General features: G+C 43.0%; 2 protein-coding genes across 2 annotated transcripts in view; both read left to right on the top strand.

The window, feature by feature from the left end:
* The window catches only part of specc1la (sperm antigen with calponin homology and coiled-coil domains 1-like a), a 34,007-nt gene extending 23,586 nt beyond the window's left edge, over positions 1–10,421 (top strand). The window contains 7 exon segments of the mRNA XM_014160418.2: positions 428–520; positions 723–870; positions 1,048–1,090; positions 1,092–1,151; positions 3,895–4,011; positions 5,457–5,516; positions 7,127–10,421. Of these exon segments, the coding sequence (XP_014015893.1) occupies positions 428–520; positions 723–870; positions 1,048–1,090; positions 1,092–1,151; positions 3,895–4,011; positions 5,457–5,516; positions 7,127–7,216 (611 nt within the window). The 3' untranslated portion in view covers positions 7,217–10,421.
* A 2,104-nt stretch (positions 10,422–12,525) lies between these two features.
* Positions 12,526–19,090, top strand: adora2aa (adenosine A2a receptor a). The gene is made up of 3 exons (XM_014160421.2): positions 12,526–12,769; positions 15,026–15,694; positions 17,041–19,090. The coding sequence occupies exons 2-3, from the start codon at positions 15,360–15,362 to the stop codon at positions 18,041–18,043; spliced, it is 1,338 nt and encodes a 445-aa protein (XP_014015896.1). The 5' UTR covers positions 12,526–12,769; positions 15,026–15,359; the 3' UTR covers positions 18,044–19,090.
* Positions 19,091–20,589: the final 1,499 nt, after the last annotated feature.

Below are 20,589 nucleotides of genomic sequence, written 5' to 3'. Positions count from 1 at the left end.
CTTAGACATATTAGTTCCTCCTAGTATTAAGACTGTCTGTTGACTTTGATGTGTGGGTTTAATAAAGCTCCATATAAAGTGTGGTGTCCCAGTGACTGGCCTCCCCCATAAATGTTGTCATACATATTCTAGTGATTTCCAGGGCCTGGAATGTGAACGTGCTATAATGGTCATGCCCTCCGATGTTTAGTTAAATGTCCCGGTTGTTTTTTAACCTTATTCGATGGAACTTGACAGTTCCAAGGACTGGAATGTTACTTTGATCCCTTGGGTATAAGAGGAAGAAAAAAATCCCTCTTGCTTAAACTAACATTTTGAAGGGAATATGAAGTCACTTTATTTCAATGCTTCTGTTTCCTCACTGTGGTTGTGGGGTTGTCATAATGCCCGTGTGTTTCACGCTGTCACTGTCCTCTTCCCTCCACAGCAGAGCATCTTCTCAGGGGCTCCTCTGCCAGCCGCCCTGCCTCTGCTCTCCAGAGGGTGTCCAACATGGACTCAAAGGCCATGGCCATCTCAGGTATCACAAATCATGGACATATGAATAGGACTTGAAATAGATCTACAATTCTTTTAAATGGTTGCCAGTAAAGTGAAATGCATTTTGAGAAAGAATTCAACGACATTTAAAAATGTATATATTTTTTTCGGAACATATGTTGTCACTGGCAGTGAAGACTGGTCACTCACACTGTATCTCTGTCTGTTTGTGTGGTGGCCAGTGTCCCGCAGGAGCAGTGAGGAGATGAAGAGGGACATCTCTGCACCTGAAGGTGGCTCCTCCTCTCTGATGGCCATGGCCTCTGCTTCCTCCCTGTCCTCCTCCTCCCCCACCGCCTCCGTCACCCCCACCGCACGCAGCCGCCTCCGGTAAAACCCTCATCAGCTCCATACCTTTGATACGATACATACTAATCCACTAAGTCCTTTTTATGTTTAAAACGATATTTTGACTATACCAAATGGGCTTTGTGGACTAGCCAGTCAATGGAGTCTGAATATGTGTGTAAATTCAAGTGATTCTCTGTCCTCTCGTGGTGTGTTCAGAGAGGAGCGGAAGGACCCCCTCTCAGCGCTGGCCCGGGAGTATGGGGGGGTCCAAGAGGAACGCACTGCTCAAGTGGTGCCAGAAGAAGACTGAGGGGTACCAGGTATGTGTTGTTCAGTCAGAACAGACCGGTCAGGTCATTTCACCTCTCGGGTCCCTCTCTGTTTATGAGGATTTCTTTTTTAAATGTCTCAATAGTGAGACTCTGGTAGGGTTTTTATAAGCTCAACTATCTGGAGTGACAATCTAATTCAATTACCTTGTCATAATGTCCTTTATTCCTTCAGAGGTCTAGTTATGTTAATTGTAGTTTTAAAGCCCCTGTCCGACACCTACGTTAGCGCATCCTTTATGCTCCCCTCTCAAGTCATAAACCATTGTAGATGTTGTCATGAGGACTGTTGTCAGTTTTATTGTGTTGTCCTTATGGTTCCTCTCCCACTCTAAAGCATGTGACTGGACCAACAGTGCCTGGGAACGGCTTCAAACGTCATCCACAGAGGGAATAAACATTTGGCTACTATGAAAACTTTATTTATTGGTTGAATTTGCTATTTAGGGCATGTTTTTAAGACCCACTCTGTCATATTGAAACAGCCTTTTTTTTATGGTCTTGGTTCTAGTGCAGAGAGTGACTGGTTGTCATGGTTCTCCAGGAAGTGCTCCAAATGTTACACATGTCGTGTCGCCTGTCAGAAAAGCTGTGAATTGCCCTGGCTGAGAGGAGGGCAATGAGATTCAATACATTGGGGATTCGCACTATAGTGGGATGGAAACAAACCAGCAGTTCTTCTGTTTTAAATGTTGCTCTTGCTGAGTAAGCAATCCTGTCAGGATTACGATGTGGTGTTAAGAGATCATCCAGTCAAATGAATCTGAGTAGACGGATCATACTCCACTCAATCTTTATGACCTCTTCCTTCAGAGAAACTTGGTCATTCTGATAAAACAGTGTTTGTTCGTGAGGAAAACAAGCCTGTTTATTTCTGACAGTATGGCCACAACAACCTCTCCCTCAACCGTCAGTAAAACAAAGGAGTTTATTGTTGACCTCAGGAGGCAGAGGAGGGAACATGGCCCGGTCCACATCAACGGGACTGCAGTCAAGAGAGTAAGCAGTTTGAAGTTCCTCTGTGTCCACATCATCGAGGGCTTGACATGGACCAACAACACCACCACTCTTGTCAAGAGGAAGCAACAGCGTCTCTACTTCCTAAGGCGGCTGAAGAAATTCGGCATGCCACCCCAAATACTATCGCTGCACCATCGAGAGCGTCCTGACCGGTTGCATCACGGCCTGGTACGTGAAATGCTACATCCACGATCGCAGGGCCCTCCAGCAGGTGGTGAAGACGGCCCAGCACATCACTGAGGCCGTGCTCCCACCCATCCAGGACATGTACTCGAAATTCAGCCTGAGGAAGGCCCGCAGCATCATCAAGGACCCCACACACCCCAGCCACGAGCTGTTCACTCTTACCATCAGGCAGACTGTATCGGAGCATGAGGTCTGATACCAACAGGCTCAGAGACAGTTTCTATCTACAAGCCATCAGACTGCTGAACACTTGAACTGGACTGACCACATGCTTGTACCAGGCGTACAGGTTTGTGTCAAGAAATGCAGCGCTGCTGGGTTTTTCACGCTCAACAGTTTCCCGTGTGTGTCAAGAATGGTCCACCACCCAAAGGACATCCAGCTAATTTGACACAACTGTGGGATGCATTGGAGTCAACATGGGCCAGCCTCCCTGGGGAACACTTTTGACACCTTGTAGAGTCCATGCCCTGACGAATTGAGGCTGTTCTGAGGGCAAAATGTGTGGGGGGGTATACTCAGTGTACATTCTCAGTCTACTTTGGTATACTCAGTGTATATTCATGCTACACACACACACATCTCAACTGCACAATTTTAACACTTGCCCCAAAATTTCCCCATGCCAAAACACTTCTAAATAACTGACTATAAATGGTGCCTTCCTGTAATATAATTATGCTAAAATGTTTTCTATTCTACTGAGCCATTTTACTTTGTTTGTATTCTTATCTTTTATTATTTCTTATTGTTGCATTGTGGAGAAGGAACCTGCAAGTAAGCATTTGGTTGGACAGTGTATACTATGTGTATCCCGTACGTACTGTGTATCCCGTACGTACTGTGTATCCCGTACGTACTGTGTATCCCGTACGTACTGTGTATCCCGTACGTACTGTGTATCCCGTACGTACTGTGTATCCCGTACATAAGACTAATAAAACTTGAAACTAGTAGGAAGATGAAACAACGAGGTGGTTTTATTATTATTTCGTGATATCCAATTGGTAGTTCCAGTCTTGTCCCATCGCTGCAACTCCCTTACGGATTCGGTAGAGGCGATGGTCGAGAGCCGTGCATCCTCCGAAACTGCTCACTTAACCCGGAAGCCAGTTGCACCAATGTGTCAGAGTGAACACCGTCCAACTGTCCACCATGTCAGCGTGCATGTGCCCGGGCCGCCACAGGAGTCGCTAGAGCTCCATGGGACAAGGACATCCCGGCAGGCCAAACCCTCCCCTAACCCGGACGATGCTACTCCAATTGTGCGCCGCCTCATGGGTCTCCCAGTCGTGGCCGGCTGCGACACAGCCCGGTCTTGAACCCGGATCTGTAGTGACGCCTCTAGCACTGCGATGCAGTGCCTTAGACCGCTGTGCCACTCGGGAGGCCCAACGAGGTGCTTTTAGGACCAATGTCTGGGACCCAGTATCTATTAGATTATCAATACAATACACTTCTGCACCCTACATGTCTTTACACTGTACCTTTGCAATACAATAAAAAATGTTTCCCCTCTTTCTGGCAGAACATTGACATAACAAACTTCAGCAGCAGCTGGAATGACGGCCTTGCGTTCTGCGCTATGCTCCACACCTACCTGCCTGCTCACATCCCCTACCAGGAGCTCACCAGCCAGGAAAAGGCAAGCCTATTTCCTACTGTAGTGATGATAAGTAGCAATGTGTCATAGAATTGTAACCAGGTTTCCATCCAACCATTACATGTGGAATAATTACCTGATCAGAAAAAGTCACGACAGGGCTCATGGAAACAGGAAGTCGGTACAATTTCATACATATTCGACAGACGATTGGTTCGTTCGATGTGGTGGGATCTTTTTGTGTGAGTGTAATTATTTGAGAAATGTCGGTAGAAATGCCAAATATTGACTTAATAACCATCATATTGAAGTAAACTTGGAGTCACGGAATGATATGGGCCTACCACCATGACGGGGAAAAGCATTAAATATTTATTGGCAGATGAAATAAGTTATATTCATGCTAATTTCCAATAGGCTCAATATCGAGGGTAGGCTATTATTTTGAATTCTGGTGACATGATGATCGGTTCTTGGCTGCCAATTATCAAATAAAATGACATTGCGCTTATCCATATCTCATCATATAATCATCCCCCTGTCCACTTTATCAGCGAAGTCTAGAGAGCATGCGCCAAAACCAGATTGTGCAAGTTTACGTGAGTTGAAATTGTAATGGAAACCCATATAACTAACGTTTCTTATTCGGTACATGGGAACTTAACTGCAAACGTCATTTTTATCTGCACTACATCATCAAGCACAGCCTTCTATCCGCAACAAGTCAGTTTGATGGAAACATCTCTGGTGGGAAAATGCACATTGTTTTTATGCAGATTTTAGAATATACACTGCTCAAAAAAATAAAGGGAACACTAAAATAACACATCCTAGATCTGAATGAAATAAATAATCTTATTAAATATTTTTTTCTTTACATAGTTGAATGTGCTGACAACAAAATCACACAAAAATAATCAATGGAAATCCAATTTATCAACCCATGGAGGTCTGGATTTGGAGTCACACTCAAAATTAAAGTGGAAAACCACACTACAGGCTGATCCAACTTTGATGTAATGTCCTTAAAACAAGTCAAAATGAGGCTCAGTAGTGTGTGTGGCCTCCACGTTCCTGTATGACCTCCCTACAACGCCTGGGCATGCTCCTGATGAGGTGGCGGATGGTCTCCTGAGGGATCTCCTCCCAGACCTGGACTAAAGCATCCGCCAACTCCTGGACAGTCTGTGGTGCAACTAATTGCCTATAATTTCCAGCTGTTGTCTATTCCATTTGCACAACAGCATGTGAAATGTATTGTCAATCAGTGTTGCTTCCTAAGTGGACAGTTTGATTTCACAGAAGTGTGATTGACTTGGAGTTACATTGTGTTGTTTAAGTGTTCCCTTTATTTTTTGGAGCAGTGTATTTGCATGGAAATCTGTCGCCAATTGGATGGAAACCTAGCTATTGTTTAATCTTTTACAGTTGTCTCAATCTGTCATCAGGGAGCTTTATAGTGTGTGTTTTTGTCTCCCGATCTTTAGAGGCGGAATTTCACACTAGCCTTCCAGGCTGCAGAGAGTGTGGGGATCAAGTCCACTCTGGTAAGATACAAGTCAAAGATGAACTGAACTGTGAATAACAGAGGAGTATTAAACATATCTGACATGCTTAGAAATCCATTTTTTCTAGAGAATCTTTGACTCATTTCACCTTAAAAATCCCCGCCCTGGCACGGTGGTGAATTATGACCTGCTATTGTATTGCATATTCAGGATGGTATTTTTTTTGTGTGGGACTGAGGACTGTACTTACAGGCTCCTGTAGAGAAGATAATTATTTTAGATGAAATACTGCTTTCATCGTGCATATGTGCAGACTTGTAGATTAAGTTTCATAGCATCACCTGGAAAGCTATTTTAGTCCTTTTCACAAAATAAGTCCTCACATGAATGTGCATTCAAGAATTATTCAGACCCCTTCCCTTTTTCCACATTTTGTTACATTACAGCCTTCTTCTAAAATGGATTAAATCAAATGTTTTCCTCAATCTATACACAACACCCCATAATGACAAAGCGAAAACAAGTTTCTAGAAATGTTTGCACATTTATAAAATATTAAAAACAGAAATACCTTATTTACATAAGTATTCAGACCCTTTGCAATGACACTCTAAATTGAGCTCAGGTGCATCCCTGTTTCCATTGATCATCCTTGAGATGTTTCTACAACTTCATTGGAGTCCACCTGTGGTAAGTTCAATTGATTGTACATGATTTGGAAAGGCACACACCTGTCTATATAAGGTCCCACAGTTGACAATGGAATGGAAGAAATGGAAGAAGTTTGGAACCACCAAGACTCTTCCTAGAGCTGGCCGCCTGGCCAAGCAATCGGGGGAGAAGGGCCTTGGTCAGGGAGGTAACCAAGAACCCAATGTTCATTCTGACAAAGCTCCAGAGTTCCTCTGTGGAAATGGGAGAACCTTCCAGAAGGAAAACCATCTCTGTAGCACTCTACCAATTAGGCCTTTATGGTAGGTGGCCAGACAGAAGCCACTCCTCAGTAAAAGGCACATGACAGCCCGCTTAGAGTTTGCCAAAAGGCACCTAAAGGACTCTGACCATGAGAAACAAGATTCTCTGGTTTGATGAAACCAAAATTGCCTGAATGCCAAGTGTCACGTCTGGAGGAAACCTGGCAACATCCCTACGGTGAAGCATGGTGGTGGCAGCATCATAACAAAATGTGGAACAAATTCAAGGGGTCTGAATACTTTTCGAATGCACTGTATATCGCCGGTACCCATAGCTAGGTATAAAGCTGGCTCCGTGTGAGTTGTAAACTGACAGATTTGTTGTACGAGTTCAGTTAGATTCTAGAAATAGAAAACGCAAGCTCTAATTTTCTGTATTTATGCCACAAAAGCACATTTATGACCTCCACAGTTAATTCTAGTCAGGCTGTGGAAATCTGACCTAGACAAACCGCATGTTATTTCAAGTTTTTTGTTTTTGTTTTACCGACATCTCGATATATATATATATATATATATATATATATATATATATATATATATATATATATATATATATATATATATATATATAATACAAAGATGAACAAATGGCACAGCCTTTTTTGTAGGCATGATGTAGCTTAATGACAAAGACCCTGTTTATTCAGCTTGGTCTCTTCCTCTGTTTTGCAGGACCTCAATGAGATGGCCAGCACTGAGAGACCAGACTGGCAGAGTGTGATGACCTATGTCACAGCCATCTACAAGTACTTTGAGACCTGATGTGATCTCTCCACCCAACATGGCAAGCACAACCTGCAGTCCAGCCTGCTAGTTCCACTGATCTCAGCGCACCTCCAACACTTCAACTCGACATTCAACTCAGCTGTTATGCCTCACTTCCCTGAACCACCCTTCACCCCAACACCCAGCCATGCCGCACACCGGCCGCTCTGTCTCTCGTCTAGACGCCTTCTAGTTTGAGTCACCATAAGAAACGTACAAATAAGCTCACTGTTGACTTCCTAAAGCTAATCATGGATATTTCTATGATGAACAGTCTGGCATTTTTCACTGACACATTTAGTGTGATGAACACAGCCTATGGGCACTTCGAGCACCTGTTCAGGGCCTGCTCTCTTTGGGATGCTATTTTTACTCTTATCCATTACTGGATAACCCAGTTGAGGTGATCCTCAGTCCAGATTGTCTGGTTAAACCAGTATGATCTGAGCTACGATAAGAGCCTGCAGCTCTACTAGCTCTACTCTCCGTGACCAGTGTTGGGGAACATGCTACAGACTATCCCAGCCTTTGTGCCTTGCACCCGGCTTTGATTCTTCTAACCAAGTGGTTATCCCAAATGTTTAAGCCAAACCATACCCGGTGTGCAGTGTGTCCACCCTAGTAATCATGGGACAAATTTTCTATGGAAATCAGACAAGGCATTTTTTGCTCCATTGTCTTCCTGACCCATTGAACACTTTGTGAAGGGGCCTCTTCTATTATGGATTAAGTGCCTGTTTGATTTACATCGCTGGAGATTTACTAAGAGACGGTTGGCGCAAAAATTGCTAAATGAAACGTTTCAATGCTCCATGTTTTCAAAGCATCTTTAGAGGAATCTAAGTGAAGCTTTTTTAGAAGTGATTCCTCAGTTCTATGAACACTAGCTACATCATAAGGGGAAAGCTGCCAGGTGCTCTCTTGGTCACCTGTAAGAATCAAGTTACAATTTGATGTGCTTTTGAACAATTTTTAGGAGAGTGATCATTGCTACGTTAACATAATTTGTTTTGCTAACAGAGACCAACTAATAGAAAACAATGGGCTATACAGAACCAACACAATGTCTCTCAGTGATGGTTTTCTCAAATAGAACTGTCTTAATCCTGAACCAAAAAAGGAACTTGCTCAAGTGTCCTATCTATGTGAAGTCAAGGGCTAGACTTGCCAAAAGTCCTAGCTCTTGGTGATTTGATTGTGGTAAATGTTTCCCCAGCATGTTGAGTCTCAGGGTTGGATGTTCTCTTGTTGTCATCAATCATGATAAGGGAAGAGTTTTTTCAGATGCAGAATGCATCCGTTTTGCTGCTGGAGCCAAATGTATTAACACATTGTTCGTTTTGACACATTACTTCCACCAACAGCAGACTGAAACTCCCAGGATTGGTCACAGTCCAGTGGTCTTGAACTGTAAGATTGTTGTGTTATTAGAGACTCTGAGCTCAACAATGACTAAGTTATTGTGTGTGTAACCTAACACTGTAACTTGATATACTCCATCTTGCTAGTAACATTTAACATGGGGGGGGGGGAGAAATACTAACTACAAGTAACTCATAGGTACATTTTATATTTCAGCTTTCTTCCTGTTGTCACTTGCCACCCAATTGACTTTATTGATAAAGCTGTACTAACACTAATCATGTGTAAATCAATTCTATGTAGTTTACATAGTCACCAAGAAAGATATTGGAATGAAGAATGACTGTGTTATGTTATTGAGCCTCTGCTTATTAAAGTTTGCGTGGGTTAATTAGCATGGTTTAATCCACCGTGGAGTATAGTGATGCAAGTGTTACAAATGTTAATGTAAACTTCATATAATGTGAATCTATGACTTTTCATCACACTGCTGCACTGATGTCTCTCCTAAACTCATAAGGTATGATGGCGATTTGCCTTTCATGTGGTCCCAACCACACTCCTGTATCATTTCAGAATGGTACAGTATGCAATTGATACTCCCTCGTTGGCGTACCATTTAGGCTTAGGCCCCCTTACATCTATGATCTAACACACTCGCATGTGACCAGAAATGTTGTCCCTAGAAAAGTTTTCTGAATATATTGAAAAGCACATTTTTACCTGTCTGCTTGCCAAGACACCTTCCCACCAGCTCTACAGGTGCATTGCATGGTGTTTGACAAAGCACAACTTGAAACACAAGTGCTAGGTTTTTTTGTGTGGATCAGTGTGGTTGAGAGTAAGACTGGGCAGTTAAATGTTGTGTTGGTAGCCTATTGTATGGATAAACACTCATTTGTCAGAGTGCATGTGCTGTGACTGTTGTTGTTATTATCATTATCATGTACGGTATTTACTATTGAACAGTGAGCACACTATGTCAACGCTAACTCATGTATTTATGATTCCCATTGCTATACTGCAACCCTGTCTTAAATTTGATTTGCATTGGATCCAAACACTAGTTGGTCTGCAATTATTCTATTTTGTGAAGCTCCTTCTTGCCAAGTGTTAAACATGGAATCTCTTGATCATGTTCCAATGGACATTGGTATTGATAAGTGGTCCTTCATGTTGTGATCTATGAGGACTGAAACCTTGCCCTAACATTCTACTCAACTGTACAGTGTAGACAGAATGTAGTCGGCCTAGTAGATAATACAATGTGTTAAAATATCAGGATGATACCATCTTGACATATCACCACTGAAGAACATCGGTCTGATTTGCTTGAGTTCATTCAATAAGTTGCTGATTTTCCATGGCTTCTGTATTTTCTTCCGTTTCTTTCTACACTACATCACAAAAAAATGTGAAAATAACTTAAAGCATGTTTTTGTTTTTACGGGTCCGTTAGAAGTTAATTCTGTTTACTTGAAAGGTTGAGTTTTTCTAAGCTGCTTTCTTTTGGTTCGTATTAATGGTGCCTTTTGCCTACAAATGTATGTCATTCTTGCCAGAGTTTTACTTGGCAATAAGGAGGCCAAGAGACCCATGTTTCCTTTTGTCTCATTCTGTCTCTAAGTCATGATTGCCACTATATTAATTGCCAATGGAGTATCTTGATGCAAAATGTGTCCTGTTGATTGGGTAATGATAATATCAAGAGTATGGTGTAGGGAAGTAAGCCAAATGCACATTATGATAATCAACAATTCGGTAAAAAAAAAAGGCTCATCTGTATTTATATTGTTTTGTTTTGCAGACCAGTAATATTAAAGAATCATTGCAACAGGAATGTGTTATGTTTTGTGAAGGCATAAATTAATTTGCCATGTGGTTAATTCAGTCATATGCCCCTTTTTATAGAGTAAGAGGCTATGATTTAACTGTTGCGCTGTATATATTATCAGATTACTGGTCTGAAGTTAATGAAGGCACTGATAAACAAAAAGCTACATTCCTCGCTTGGGAAACAGGCAACACTAATATTAACTCTACTCTGTAGGGCTAGTGCATATTAAAACTACCGGGATAATTTAGATCAAATTAGATTGTGATGAATGAAGTGTTTAATTCAGTCCGCTAGCCTGTGGGATTTGGAATACAGCAGCAGCCTTTGTTCTGATAAGGAGCGATATATACTGAACAAAAATATAAATGCAACGGTCTTATTTTTCATGAGCTGAAATAAAAGATCCCAGAAATGTTCCATAAGCACAAAAAGATTATTGTAGTCAAATTTTGTGCACAAATTTGTTTACATCCCTGTTTGTGAGCATTTCTCCTTTGCCAAACTAATCCATCCACCTGACAGATGTGGCATATCAAGAAGCAGATTAAACAGCATGATCATTACACAGGTGGACCTTAGGCTGGGGACAGTAAAGGCCACTCTAAAATGTGCCATTGTCACACAACACAATGCCACAGATGTCTCACATTTTGAGGGAGGATGCGGTTGTCATGCTGCTCATGAGTATTTCTGTCTTTTTGTTCAGTGGAATGATGCGATAAGACCCAGATTCACCTGAATACGTCTGTTTCTCTATGAACAGTTTGGCAACTGTGGAACAGATGATGATTTGAAGGTTTTAACAAAGAAAAATGTATCTTTTCTTGTGAAGACTTTGATATGAATCCTAGATGAACCCCTCAGTAATGGTGTATTATTTTTATGTTTGCACACAATACAACCCAAGTCAGGAGGATAATCTGGAAATTAAAAAAGATTCTGATTTAAGACCTATTTCCAATATGCACAATCGAATGTGAACTTTAGCCAGTGATCTCATTCCCAAGCCTTGGGATAATATCTGTTATAATGTTACAGATGAAGTCCATAGCCTGTAAAGTCTATTACTAACATGGAAAATATTACCAGAGGGGAAGCTAGGTTTTACTGTGTATACCAGATGAAGAGCTCAATCACAATGCTTTCCCTTCCATGTGTTTTATTCTGAATAACAAATCAGCCAAACTTTTTTTTTCTTCCTATGTTAGGGATGTGCGGGTCAGTTGTTTGTTCACCTGAACTCACCCCCAGTTGCTAATTTAAGGCAATGCATGGTAAATCTGGTTTTCTGCAGTGGCCATACAGAATTTACTTTGAGATGGAGCCTCCAACCACATTTTCAGATCAAGCATAAATTGGCTTTAACCCATCTACAACGCCAGACCATATGTGATGAAGTGAAGGCCTGCACCCTACCCTAAAAGTCAATTTATGCTTGATCTGAAAATGTGGTGGGAGACGCCATACGTGTGACGCGGAGCCTCTGGATGCATGCAGAGGCCAAATTGAGCTCCATACCGAATTGCCATGCCCCTCCCCAAATGTTGTAACAATGCGGAGGGCACCTTATAGGTCTACATTGACATGATTGGTTGATGGTAGGTGGGAGTAGCTGGTCCTGTATAAACACAAACTCACTTCGTTGACAACTTCCTTCACAATAGCTCTGCTCAACAGCTCTGGCTTAGGCGCAAGAAGTATAAATGCACTGAATTCTGCAGAGGCCATATCACTGTAAATGCGCCTTTAACCCGCACATTCAAATTTAGAACATGCGCTGTACAATTTCCTTTTTTTCCTTAAACATTTATTGTACAATTATGTTTTTCTTCAACGTTTCATCATTTATTTATTGAATAGGCTTTTTAGGCCTATTGAACAGTAGCCTAATGTTGTTCTGAAACAGAGCATCTCAAATAACAGCGTAAATTGACACCTTACACATGCTTTTGTGAAAAATAAATCTTATTGAAATAAACTCCGAGATTGTCCTCTTTGCCTCAGTTGATTGATGTAAACTTTTTCTGCCCAAGTTCCCAAAAGCTTTTGGCTATTATCCAATGTTGTGCTGCTGGGATCACGTGTCAGTCTGGTCCGCCTGTGCGATATTGAACCGAGGAGAATCGGTTTAAGCATAAGTAGTCAAACAGTGGGAGCGCACAAATTGCCTATCAAATTACGTTCCCCGGCTATGATCCTTTACAAAGCGCGTTCTATCTGACCCAACTTAAAACGTAGGCCTATAATATGAATTATTTTATTCGAGCGATGTTTATTGACATGGTGCAAACTATTTCTATTAGGTTGTGATTCATTTGGAATAAGACACGTCGAGGGATACATTGAAAAAGGTACGTTTTTTAGAAATTGAAAATAGCATTAGAATAGCATTAGATAGAAGTCCAAGGGTTTGTATTTCTATTTAGAGTCTTTCATTTAAATCCAATTAATGAATAGCCTAATTAAATATTTTGAAAGTTTATACAACAGTTATTGATCCTGGTGCGATCAAAATAATTTTCAGCCAGGTATACGGAAACTGGACAGTAGCCTATGCCAAGCTTTTTTTATGGACAGTTGTGCACAGTACATTTTGGGGAGTGTTTGGAATTACTTTATGGATTCTAGACATTGTATTTACCCTACACAGATACCCTTGTATGTTCTGGTGTACTCCCTCTTTTGATAGGGAGTTACAGGAGGGAGGCGACAGAGCTAGGGAATAATACTGTCACTTTCTGGTAAGGATAATGTTGATGGGTTTGCCAGTTCTAGGTTTCCACATGTGAACAGGATGTTGCAGGTTTTAACACGCTGATTTTACTTCTCCAGGTAATCTACTAGTGTTCTCTGGGCGAGCACTTCTACATTAAGCTGTTTATGTGCACTTTTTAAGGCCCTGTATGGTCAGTTACTTTGTCTTCGTGGACGTTATTTGAATTCCTTTACATTTGTGTCAATCTGAAACAGACAGTACCTTTCAACTGAGATATCAAAGCACTTCGAATACACCCCCTGTGGTTTCCATCCAACCACCAGGACCCGCTGTTGAGCAGAATACTGTCAGAACTCTTGTTGGCTACAACTGTTGAGACACATTTCAGGGTGGAATATAAATGCATTTAACATGATTGACTATTCATGCCCCTCAAGTGCTGTCAAAGAGGACAACTGAAATACAGTGTTATTACCTAGCTGTTGTAAGGTGACTGGGACAGAGTCACACATGCTGTTCACATTGAGATATCACTTCTAATCCAGTTGTAACCTCTATATTACAGGTACCACTTTGCACCTTCACTTGTGACTAGGTCTGTGTGATGGTGAACATAATTCTGCCTCTTCCTTTCTCACATGCAGTATAGAAATTTAGCCATATTAGGCTTTCAGCATTGTCAAAGGGGTTTTCCTACAGAGTACTACGCTATGACTATTAGATCTGTCACTGTTGGGTTACATGTGGTCAAAGACTGACACAATTTGCAACTGCCTCTTTTTGCACCTTATACTGTATGTGTGTGATAAAGTTAAAACAGTATGGAAACTTACACAGTGACTGAGATCGGTCTGAGAAAAAAAACCTCAGTCCCACCAAAAGGGAAATGTTTCTGAGAGCAAAGGCCTTTCAGTTCCAGCACAGCTGCTATCTCCTGAAACAATGAGTAACCTTCGAAAACATCCTTGGCTTCACCATGGGAATTCTCCTCCATAAACATGATGAGAGTTCTGTACGGAAGGAGCTTGGAAACCTCTTCACTCTCAAATACAATTCCAGGGAATTCAGTGTTGCGCAGTGACCTCAGTTGATTGACAAATTAGACGTAATTTAAAACAATTGTCGAGTGTAGATTATGCCTGCTGTATTCTCGAATCACATACTGCACTAATTGAATTGTTTTTCTTTTTTTTGTCTTGAGCATGACGACACCCATCTAACAAAATTGAAATGATTAATTTGGTGTTCTCATAACCTCATTTAGTGAATCTGTCTCTGGACGTCCTCAAGACTCCCATCCCCTTATCAGGCAGGGGTTGGGCAATCTCATGGGGACATATAGAACATTCCAGTCCCTGAAGCATATTGTTTCCTCGCTCTGGTACAGCTGACATTTAACTCACTGGGATAGTAGCTCCATAACACCATCGTGTCATTCTGATGCTGGTTATATTTCCCCTGACCCCTGGGGTTTACAGTTCACTGACTGTTGTTAATGGGGTAAAGAGGGATTGGTGGGAAGCCAGTTATCATGTGTTAACATGATAACTGCAGTTGCCCAGGTACTTTAGTGGGGTGACTATTTCAGATCTTGATGTTGGTTTTGGATCGAGTATGAATGATGATGAACAGCAGTTTTATGGGGAATACAGTACAGTAATGTAAAGTAAACCCTGAAATTGTTACTTTACAGTGTATTTTACTTGCTACATTGGAAATTCCAGTGTATCATGTCAGATAATACACTGTCAGATGTATTGTTTGACTTCAAACATGGTTAATATTTGATGTAAATGATCATTGTAATATTCATTGGTATTTTCTGCAGTCATTTCCTGTTTCGGCATTCAGCACTTCCACTTTATTCACTCTTTCTTCCCTTTATCTGCAGCGGTATGACACTTATGATCGGTTCCTGGCTCTGTCTCAGCCCCATTGGAGTTTCATGCTAAATCGTGTAACAGTGAGGGGAAGAACTTGAGAGGAGAGCACCAGACAGGACAACAGATAAGATAACAGAAGGTTGGACTGCTTCTCTGACCACCAACTGTGGGACTTCTAAGAGGCTTTAAGGTGATGTGGTCTCTGTGTTTGGACAGCTCAGCCATAGTCCCAGGCAGTGAGTTAAGCCCTACAGGGTGAGGCCACTGCTACCAGCCTGCAGCTATGGACTTTGAGGAGAGTGGTCCTCCTTCCTCCTCAGTGACATCGCTGCTCCTCTCACCATGCTGAACGATGCTTCCTCTGTCATCTACATTGTGCTGGAACTGCTGATCGCCATACTATCCGTGCTGGGCAATGTGCTGGTGTGCTGGGCCGTCTGCCTCAACAGCAACCTGCAGAACATCACCAACTTCTTTGTGGTGTCCCTGGCGGTGGCAGACATTGCTGTGGGAGTGCTGGGTATCCCCTTCGCCATTGTCATCAGCACGGGCTTCTGCTCAAACTTCTATGGCTGCCTCTTCATTGCTTGCTTTGTGCTGGTGCTCACCCAGAGCTCCATCTTCAGCCTGCTGGCCATCGCCATGGACCGCTACATCGCTATCACGATGCCTCTCAGGTCAGTTCAACATTGTATGAACATAACAGAGAATGTGCTAACATGTTGCTGCCGTCATGCTGCTTTCCTCTCTGAGAGTTCAGACCCAATTACGGACAAAGCGGTAAGACATTAGGCTTTGTAAAGATCTTCAATGTACCCTATGAGGTTGTATAGCGTTATTGATTGATTTGCATACCCGGGTTGCAGGTACATTGTGTAGTTTTCATGCCAGTAGCAAATAGCAAAAACAATTCTCAAGTAAATCTTAAAACCTGTGAGAGTTATTTTCAGAATAGAGCAGCAGAGGACCGTGCTATTTTTGAATGAACTTGAAATCTTTAGCCCAAATGGCCAGATGAGCTTTTTTGATTTCCTCAGTGGATCCAGATATAAGTGGAATCTCCTTTGACTACGAGTTTATACAGACCATGACCCCTCTTCAGAACTGTACACATGTCAAAAACATTAGCCGTTTAGACAACTTGTTTATTTTCCTATATAAACAAATATAAATTACATTATGCCTTAAAATGTATTAATAATCAGTAATTACTTATACACTTTTTTGACAGTGTGTGCAGACTTATTGCATCCAAGATAGTTTGTTGTTCTGAGTTTAGGGCTGTGTTCCTGCATCTCTCACAGCTAACCTTTGAACTTTAACATCTTGAGAATGTGGCAGAAATAGGCCAAATAGCTTAGCTGCTCTCTCACACTGACTGACAGACACACTCGAAATAGACGATCCTTCCAAATACTAACATTTTGTTTTTAAGCATCTATTTTATTACTTAAACGAGACGTTTTCCCATAAAAAAAGAGTGTGTGAATGATATGCCTATTATAATGTTTATTATTTAATTCACTATCCCTTAACCTCTGGGAGAATCTAACCCTCCAGAGAGACAACTCATGCTCCCCAAGCTAACAGAGCATGTTTGCCTCCAGAGTGGCGCAGTGGTCTAAGGCACTGCATCGCAGTGCTTGAGGCATCACTACAGACCCGGGTTCGATCCTAGGCTGTGTCACAGCCAGCCATAACCGGGAGACCCATGAGGCGGCACACAATTGGCCCAGTGTCGTCCGGGTTAGGAGAGGGTTTGGCCAGCTGGGATTTCCTTGTCCCATTGTGCTCTAGTGACTCCTTGTGGCGGGCCGGGCGCCTGCAAGCTGACTTTGGAAAGAAGCAATGCGGCTTGTGTTTCGCATGGCTCTCGACCTTCGCCTCTCCCGAGTCCGTAGGGGAGTTGCAGCGATGGGACAAGACTATAACTACCAATTGGGGAGGGAAAAAACCCCAGAGAATGTGTGTCTTAGGTCTTAGGGTTAGATTGTGTGTGTCCATATCTTTTTTGTTCCCACAGGTACAATAGCCTGGTGACGGGCCAGCGTGCCAAGGGAATCATTGCTGTCTGCTGGATGCTATCCATCATCATCGGCCTGACCCCGATGTTGGGCTGGAATAAGTCCACTGAGCGCCCCAACAGCACCTGCCCCCCAGGCCTGATGGAGTGCCTGTTTGAAGAGGTGGTGGTCATGGACTACATGGTCTACTTTAACTTCTTCGCCTGTGTGCTGATGCCTCTGCTGCTCATGCTGGTCATCTACCTGCGGATCTTCATGGCAGCTCGGCATCAGCTGAAGCTCATAGAATTGAAGGCTGTCCACGGGGGGAAGTCCCACTCCACCCTGCAGAAGGAGGTCCAGGCGGCCAAGTCGCTGGCCATCATCGTGGGCCTGTTTGCCATCTGCTGGCTGCCGCTGCACATCATTAACTGCTTCACCCTGTTCTGCCCTCAGTGTGCCCGCCCGCCCCTCTGGATCATATACGTGGCCATCATCCTCTCCCACGGCAACTCAGTGGTCAACCCCTTCATCTATGCATACCGCATCCGGGAGTTCCGTCACACCTTCAGGAGGATCATCCGCCGCCACTTCCTGGGCCTCCACCGCCGGCAGCTGTTTGAGAGTGGTGGCAGCACTCGCACCTCCACCAACAACAGCATCTGTGGCTCAGTGAGGGTTAAGGCCAACTGCCTCAGCTTCGACCTCCACACCGAGCACAACACATGTAGCTGTGAGAGCCATGTCACACCTGCAGGGGCCGTTCTGACCTCAACGCCCATTCACAACCACCCTCTTTCCGTGATTAGTTTCCACAATCATAATGTGAGCCCCCCTCTGCCACAGCCTCTCAGACAGACACAACCCTTATGTCATCCCCTGCAGTTTGGGGACCACCAGCAGTCTCCTGAAGGACCAGAGGTAGAAGAGGTAAAGGACAGGCAGGATCTCTCCCCTGTTCAGGTCAAATCACTGTTCTATAAACATAAAACCTGCTTCACCAAGCTTTCTGGGGTGTCGTGATGGATACAGAATTGGCGCCAGACAGCTACTAAGGATCCCTTAACACCTGGCCTTTTGTGTGAAATTACTCAGATGCTGTTATTTTTTTAGGAGTCAACTCTGAGTGTAATGGTAGATTACTGGGTAGGCAGGCTCACAAGCTGAAGATCAGAGTTTGGATGCATCTCATGTTATCTAGATGGCCTAATGCCACATACTTGGAGGCATTCTATCAGCAGGGATTCTAATAGTGGATCCGAGCTCCTACACAAAGGCAGCCATACAAAACAAACTGTATATGCACCATTTATTTTGTATTTCAATTGGACCTTTCAGCTTCTTGAAGCAAAAATCGTTGTAGTTATTTATAGCAGAAATGTGACTTGAATGGTTCAATGTGATTCTGTTTATGATGTTTATTCTCTTGGTCTGTGACGTCATGTGGTGCTTAGATCTGAAGCTTCACAATTGGCTCTTGTTCTTTGCCACCTAGTGAGCCCTAAATAAATAACATTGACGTGATTGGATTACTCTTGTATATTTGGGGATGGCAGGGATGTTTCAAGCGTGTGATAAGGGGACAGTACTATTTCATTGATTTAGCATGTTTGTGTCCCATATAGATGGACGTGATGAGAGTACATTTCCTTTAGACGTTCAGGTTTATGATCTTGCAAATGTATGAATGCAACAAAGCTCAAATCTGCCTAGCTAAGAGTTTTTCAATGATAATGGTTTTAAACTATTTTGAGGAAGATCTACTAATCTACCACTGTGCACTTTCTTTACATTACACTTCGTTCAACTTGTCTAACTGTCACTTTCTCTACATTACACTTCGTTCAACTTGTCTAACTGTCAGTAGCACAAACCTGTGCAGATCATTCAGATATCACAGACAATTAAATGGTACAAATAAATAATGACATACACCTTATATTTTTTACTAAAATGACTCTCTCGCAAGTGTTACATATCTATGGCATTCTGTGCATTCTCACATTTCGGATGCAATGCATGCAGCAATACCTCCTGTCCAAAAATAAATATATTTTTTAAGTAAATCTGTTTTTTGATTCCATGTTGAATTGTTTAAGTATTACAAGTACTGTACAGTTTTCCCAAACATGGTTTAACAAGTGCAGAGAAAGCTCCAGTGCTCACCGTGGCTTTGCTCCCAGATGGGAGGAGTTTTGGAGAAAGGGAAGTGAAGCTCCATAAGAGGGCTGGTCAGTCTGTGGAGGGGGCAGACCAGACCAGATGGGCCCTCTGATTTCTACAGCTTTCCCAGCTTTTATCCAAATTCCCTGATGATTCCAGGTTACGGGTACAGGGCATTCTCCTTTTAATGTCCTCCCAGGGGCTTCCTGAAATGACATTGTAGTGTTTTTTTAAAGATGCTACCAGCATAATTTACTTGTGTTTTCTACACAACATCCTGACTCTCACCCCCTTTCTGACATGACTAAAAAAGACTTCCACAACTCACCCTTTTAAAAGTGGCCTTTCTGGCCAATATCTCTTTCACTCACCACTTACTTGTTTAGCAGTGCCATCCTCACCCAAATGTATCTTTACATTTTCATCTGGATCTTCTCAACTAGCTAACCGCAATCCCTTGCTAGCGTTTCCATCCCGGAGCAAGAACCAATTAGCCTGAAGCTATCCTGGCTAGGGCTCCTGTGCTACCACCGAAGCCCACTCCTGGGCTACAATATCCGGACCCATTCTACTGCCGGTACGGGGCACGGAACCCCGCCGATCCTCTACGACTGGAATACCGGCATAATCTGCCCGAGGATTCCAACAGGCCCCTCAGGCGTGACGTCCGCTGAAGGCCCATTCTGCTAACCGTGGCTGGCTAGCTACCTTAAGCTACTTGGAACCCTACTAATCCATGACTGGTCTATCGACGTCACCGCTCAAAGAGGCAAAAACAGACTTACCTCCATCGCGACGTCCCCGAAGGTCCTTTTGATAACCTGCTAGCCCCGGCCTGCTAACTGGTAGATTGCTTGCCCCGGTCTGCTAACTGCTAGCTTGCTAGCCCCGGTCTGCTAGCTTGTCTAGCCCCGGCCTATTAACTGTTAGCTTGTTAGCATCGTCCTGCTAACTGTCTGAATCGCCGTGTCCCCAGTCAGCCCAACCCCTCACTGGACCCATATGATCACTTGGCTACGCATGCCCCGCTCTAACATCAATATGCCTCGTCCATTACTTTCCTGGTTAGTGATTACTGTCTTATTTCACTGTAGAGCCTCTAGCCCTGCTCAATATGCCTTAACCAACCATGTTGTTCCACCTCCTACCTTACCAGACCTTTGTCTGTACACTATGCCTTGAATCTATGCTATCGTGCCCAGAAACCTGCTCCTTTTACGCTCTGTTCCGAACGTGCTAGATGGCCAGTTCGTTTAGCTTTTAGCCGTACCCTTATCCTACTTATCCTCTGTTGCTCTGGTGATGTAGAGGTTAATCCAGGTCCTGCAGTGCCTAGCTCCACTCCCACTCCCAAGGTGCTCTCATTTGTTGACTTCTGTAACCGTAAAAGCCTTGGTTTCATGCAT

Source organism: Salmo salar, chromosome ssa20, assembly GCF_905237065.1.
Source record: "Salmo salar chromosome ssa20, Ssal_v3.1, whole genome shotgun sequence".
Taxonomy (NCBI): domain Eukaryota; kingdom Metazoa; phylum Chordata; class Actinopteri; order Salmoniformes; family Salmonidae; genus Salmo; species Salmo salar.
Note: the sequence above shows the minus strand (reverse complement) of the source record. Positions and strands in the feature narration are given on the sequence as shown.